The 6,598-nt window shown below is 38.8% G+C and overlaps 1 protein-coding gene across 1 annotated transcript in view; it reads right to left on the bottom strand.

The window, feature by feature from the left end:
- Nucleotides 1–223: 223 nt before the first annotated feature.
- Nucleotides 224–6,598, bottom strand: part of LOC136025918 (uncharacterized) — a 105,902-nt gene continuing 99,527 nt past the window's right edge. The window contains exon 4 of the mRNA XM_065701989.1: nt 224–552. Coding sequence (XP_065558061.1) covers nt 283–552 — 270 coding nt within the window. The 3' untranslated portion in view covers nt 224–282. The remainder of the gene's footprint in view (nt 553–6,598) is intronic.

Here is a 6,598-nt window from a genome sequence, read left to right as displayed (position 1 = left end):
GTCAGATTTCAATTCCATTCAAATTTTTTTTTTTTTACAAACAAAAACATAACAACTAAATTACTAATAACCGCACCAAAACACATACAAGAAAGTACTTGCGGCGGAGCGGCTTATTTTCGACCATAGTTCCACCCTAAATATTTACTTACTCTTTTAGTAAGTACTATGGGCTACTAGGGGGTCTACTAGGGGCTTGCCTACTCTAGAATTAAATACGAAATTATTCTTGATAGCATTTACTGATAATAAACCCAAACTAGTAAAAGCGTAGAAACTTCTTTACACGCTATTAATTTTAGACACAGTACTATCTAAACAACAACTTGAAAGCTGAACCACAGTGTCATCAACAAATTCCGTTAGAAAGCTGTCTGCTCTATGGATTATTCCTTTCCCACGAATTGGTTTGACATCTTTCCTATTGGGTGGAAGCACACTCTCGTCACCTTCAACTGCTTCCCTTTCGGTTTCTGTCGACTCAATCTTCTTTTTCGGGCGATACTTGGTGTAAAACACGAGCCTTATTTGTTGTACCAACGCAACGAATGCCTTGAAAAAAAGAGGAGTTAAATGTTGACGACACTGATGACAGTTCTTATTTCTTGAGGATTAAATAAACATATAAATGTTTTCTACAAAAAAGTGAAATTTCATAATTGAGGAACGAGAAATGTTTATTTTATATCTTACCATTTATATTTCTAATAGAAACAGTTACTATATTATAACCAAAATCTATTGGAAGTAAGATTTAATGTCCAACCTATGCCCTTTGGGGTCCAAAACTGGATCCAAACTCTGCATAGGATAAAGGGCAGTGATACGACAGTGGACTTTACAGTTTCTAAAGGTCATGCTGATCTCCATTTCATGAGCTTCAGCCAGGAAATGCAACAGAAGGCTGGGGGCCAGTCGTCCTGTACTTTCGCCAGGTTTCTCCTGGTACTCATTTAGAGCTGGGTTGACTCTGGGTGAGCTTACAGAGTCACGCCACTGACCTTCCTTTAAAACCAAATAATCAGTGACACCAAGAATTTAACCCCCCACCCCTCCCTGTCATCACGTACAAAGTAATTTCAAGTTCAGCTCGATAACCATTCGGCTAGGACGCCTTAACGTGTAGAAGGGGTCACTAATTTCCTCTCAGCAAAACAGTTAATCCACCAGCCTATCAGATCTCAACCAAATTTGACAGAAAGGCGAGAGCAAGCATCCAAGTCTTAGTTTTAAGTGGTTTTAACTTGATTCTACCTCCTTGAGAGTAGGGGGAGGAATACTAAACACTTGTAATCAGAGTAACTATTAAAATGGTCCAGGTAATCAAGTCCCAGCCGTGATTTATAAGAAACAGTAGCTATTGTCTCAGTTGCAGATTTCTAGGATCTATAGTGAATGGGGGCAGGTCAAGGAAGAATACACTTTGTGAGGGTTCCCGAGAGGAAGAGAGGGAGATGAAAAGGCTATATGGCGCTGTAAAAGGGAAGCAGGGTGGAGTGTATTAAGGAGAAAAGAGACCGAGTTCATTTTGGCAAAAAAGGATGAAGGAACCATCCAAAAAAGGAACTTTCCAGCACTGATATATGGCTGGTTACAAGAGAAGCTGCCAAAACAGGGGACACTCATCGTATATAAAACAGAACGCTACCTATTCTATTTACAATATCTTAATGGAAATGATTAGCCGTGTCTAAATGATGCGAGTATTATGTTAACTGACGAGTCATTTAATGACCAGAATATGCCGCGTCGGGTCCTTCTAGACTTAATGGTGAAACTTTGGTGAATACAACCACTATTCAATAGGAGTAAATACTCAAATTTGTTTTTGTAGTTTGTTGCATATTTTTCTTTAAAAAATTGACTTAAGCAGATCATAAAAAAGGCTATATTAAATATATGTTTTTCATATTTGTGTTGCGAGAGCAACACTTTGGTTTTGTCTCATATTTTCCCCCCTATTCCTCCGATCTCAACTTATTCATGGAAACTGGTAAGGGTCTAACCTGTGCGGTTTTTATGGAAAGTTTGGACCTCAGGCTGGATTGATCAATATGACATTACATTTTGGAAAGCTCCGCAGAACTCTTGCCCGGGGCCAAAAAGGATGGTTTTTGCTTGTCCACAAGCCAGAGCCTATGGTGTGCGAATTGAAGTGGAGTTATTTAGCCTATGTCAGAGAGGAGTATCTGAAGTTGTGCGGTCAAGCTTTCGTTTCATCAAACCATGTTTCTGCTTTCGAGTGGAAAGCTCCGTCCTAGCAGGCAAGCAGGCAGGCACCACTTTCAAATTGAAGATGGACTTAAATCTATAAGTTTTAAAATACGCGGCAGTTACCCGGCCCCACAGCCAATATTTCTTCTTTGAGTCAAAAATAGATAAAAATTTACAAAAGGAAAAATGTGGCAAATTCCCACGGGTCCGAAGGTGCTGTCATCTACTGTTTCTACCCATTTCTGTTCGGGATTTCAGCTGAGTACATCATTCGGTTTTTCGGACTTGGGATTACGATAGAGAAATGGTATCAGACGTGCCTGATAAACTTTAAAGGTTCTCTCATTGCTAAAGAAATTGGAGCTTATCCTTTGCTCCTTTCTAAGTGGTGACGTTAGAAAGTTGGCCTACGGCAAAAAAAATCAACTTTTGAACTAAGACGGATAGAATTTTTTTTCGACGGCAATCGACAGCTCTTGATGAGCTGATCAAAGTATATGACTGACAATTCACGCCACCATGGTAATATGTGACTGACCTGTAGCATCTCTTTGATTCACATCAACAAACCAAAGGGTTTTTTAATCCTTTTTTGCGAAATTAACTTAATAAACTAAAAAATTACCCTTGTATATATTTGAACAGGGAACTTACCATTAAAATTTTAGATTGCGATGTTCCTTGACATTTCACACCCCGCATTTCTTCTAATGTTCCAATGATCTTGTAAACCCTTTTTTGCGAAACTAACTTAATAAACTAAAAAATTACCCTTGTATATATTTGAACAGGGAACTTACCATTAAAATTTTAGATTGCGATGTTCCTTGACATTTCACACCCCGCATTTCTTCTAATGTTCCAATGATCTTGTAAAAAAAAGTTTCCCTTTCTTATTAGAAATGACATAGAATCTAGAATGTTTTCTTGAATAAGCCTTTTTCTTATTCCCATAGCACGTAAAAATCTAGACCAAACCATAATCATCAAGAACAAACCGATTCAGACAAAAAGAAAAAAACAAAGACAGTCGCAGAATCATGTAACCAAATGCTCAGTCACACAGGCAAGGTAAGAAAGAGACAAAAACACACATAAAATGCAAAGTCAGACAAACAAACACACAGAGTAAGACACACAAATACAGACACGGAAAAATACAAAAAGACACTCAGTCACACAGGAACGGTGGTAGTAGAGAGACTGAAAAAAATACAAACATAAAAAAACAAAGTCAGACACACAAACACACAGATTCAGATACATAAAAACACAACACAGACACAGAGACATGCAAACAGACGCTCAGTCACATAGGCAAGGTGGGATAGAGACAAAAACACACACAAAAACACAACGTCAGACACACAAACCCACAGAGTCAGACACAGAAAAAACACAAGGACATAAACAGAGGCATCCAAGCAGATACTCTGTCACAACAGCAAAGAGGAGAGAGACATAATCAAATATGACAAAACAAAATAAGAGAAACAAAGACACAGAGTCAGACACACACAAAAACATAAGGACAGGCACAGAGAATGCAAACAGACGCTAATTCACAAGCGCACGCTTGGAGAGACAAAAAACATACACAAAAACGCAAAGTCAGACTCACAAACACATAGAGTCAGAAACATCAAAAAATAAAGACAGTCAAAGAGACATGTGAACAGACGCACAATCATACAATCATGGTGAGAGAGAGACAAAAGAACACACACACTTACAAAAAGTCAGACCCACTGACATACAGAGTCAGACACAAAAAACACAAGGACAGACACAGAGACATGCAAACACAAACAACGGGGGATGGAATCAAAAACACATACAAAAATACAAAATCGGAAAAAAACAAAATCGGACACACAATAAACACATACAAAAATACAAAATCAGAAAAAAAAACAGAATCAGACACACAATAAACACAAAGACAGATACAGAGATTTGCAAACAGACGAACAGTGACACAAGCGTGGAGGGAGAAAGACAAAAACACAAAAACACATATGGTCAGACACATGAAAAAACAAAGACAGACACGGAAAACGCTAACAGACGCTCACTCCCACAAGCACGGCGGGAGAGAAACGATAAATACACACAAAAAACACAAAGTCAGACACACACTTACACAGAGTCAGACATACGAAAAACAAAGAAAGACACAGAGACATGCAATCAGATGCTTAGTCACACAGACACGGTGAGAGAGAGACAAAAACATACACAAAAATGCAAAGTCAGACTCACAAAAACAAAAAGAAAGACAAATAAACTAGCAAACAGACACTCAGTCAAACAAGAATGGCGGGAGAAAGACAAACGTCAATACAAGAAACACAAAGTCAGGCACACAAATACACATAGTCAGATACACAAAAACTCAAAGACAGACACTGAGACATGCAATCAGATGCTCAGTCACACAGGCACGGCGAGCGAGAAACAAAAAACACTCTCGAAGACACGAATTCAGACATACAAACATACGAACGCACAACCGTAGTGAGAGAGAGATAGAACACACATAAAAAGGCAAAGTCAGACACATAAAAACACCGAGTCCGACATATAAAAAAATACAAAGACAGACAAATAGACATGACAATAAAAGGTAAAAAAAGGTAAAGGATACGGCATTAGACTTTACAGTCCGTACCCGCGGTGCTGATCTCCGTTTCTTGGCCCTTCAGCCAGGAAGTGCAATGGGGGGTTGGGGGCCAACCATCCTGTTCTTTCGCAAACCCTTCCTGTTTACCTTCCCCAGATTTCTCATTGTACCCATTTAGAGCTGGGTCGACTCCGGCTAAGCTTACAGAGTCACATCACTGACCCCCGTCCCAAACTGAACAATTGGGTACACTGGGATTTGAACCCGCATCCTCTCAGACAAAGGATCCTGAATCCAGCGCACCAATCCATTCGGCTAGGAAGGCCAGGAGATGACAGTAGACGCTCAATCACACAGGAACGGGGAAAGAGAAAAAACACAAAAAGAGAGAGAGAGAGAGATAGAAACATGCAAACACAAAATCAGACACAAAAACATAAATAGTCACACAAAAACATACAGACAGGTATAGGCAATGCAAACTGATGCTCAGTTACAAGCACATGCTTTGAGAGAGACAAAAACACACGAAAACACAAAGTTGGACACACAAACACACAGAGTCAGACACATCAAACCACAAATACAGTCACAGAGACATTCAAACAGATGCCCAGTCATACCGCCATGCTAAGAGAGAGACAAAAAAAACATACACAAAAACAAAGTCAGACACACTAACACGTGTTTGCTTGTCTGACTTTGTGTTTTTATTTGTTTGTATTTTTTGGTCATTCTCTCACCAGGCTTCTGTAACTGGGCGTTGGCTACCATGTCTCTATGTATGTCTTTGTGTTTTCATGTGTCTGAGTCTGTGTGTTTGAATGTCTGACTTTGTGTTTTTGTGTATGTTTTTTGTCTCTATTCCACTGTCCTTGCGTGACTGAGCGTTTATTTACATGTCTCTGTGTAAGTCTTTGTGTTTTTTTTTTGTATGACTCTGTCTGTTTGTGTATATGAATGTGTTTTGTCTCCGGTTTGATCTAGATATCTGTGAATTGGTCTGAATTTCTAGGGTCTGGTTAATATTTATAAGCATTGGCCATGATTTCTAGAGGTTCTCCACGATGTCTAAGGTTTGATCATGATTTCTATGATTTCTATGATTTCTATGTTTGCCTAGTTTTCTACGATTTGGTCTATATGTCTATGGTGTGGTCTGGGTTTCAACATAATCTGGGAATAAGGAAAAGGCTTATTCAGGAACATATTTGTAATTCCATGTCACTCTTAAAAATAAAGGGGAATTTTTCTTACAAAATTGCAGGAAAATAAGGAGAGGGGGATCGTAAAATGTCAAGAAACATCCTAATCTAACTGTGAAAGGGTAATATAAATACAAAAAGGTAAATATAAGTACAAAAGTGTAATATATGAAAGGGTAATATAAATAAATAAACACAGTGGTTATTTTTTAGTGGTTATATGACTGAGCCATAGCTCAGTCATATAATACCATGGTGGTGTGAATTGGCAGGAGTCACCAGGTTAAACCGTAATGGCTATTTTTCCTTATGTTCCAATGATGGATTCTAGCGTAAACGAATATTTTTGAGGGAAAATGTTTGAAACAATTTTAGGAGAGAAAATATGCGCCAGATGGTATTGTGCGCCCTCTGCAGTTCGCCAAAGTGGCGTGAAATGTCACGGGGGTGTCATCATGTGTGAGGGGCTAATTACCAATACATGAACCATTGGATTTAATGCCTGATGTTTAACAAGAAAATTTCTGGAAAATGTCTTAGGAACGATGAGGGGTGC

Source organism: Artemia franciscana, chromosome 4 (genome assembly GCF_032884065.1).
Source record: "Artemia franciscana chromosome 4, ASM3288406v1, whole genome shotgun sequence".
Classification (NCBI taxonomy): Eukaryota; Metazoa; Arthropoda; class Branchiopoda; order Anostraca; family Artemiidae; genus Artemia; species Artemia franciscana.
Note: the sequence above shows the minus strand (reverse complement) of the source record. Positions and strands in the feature narration are given on the sequence as shown.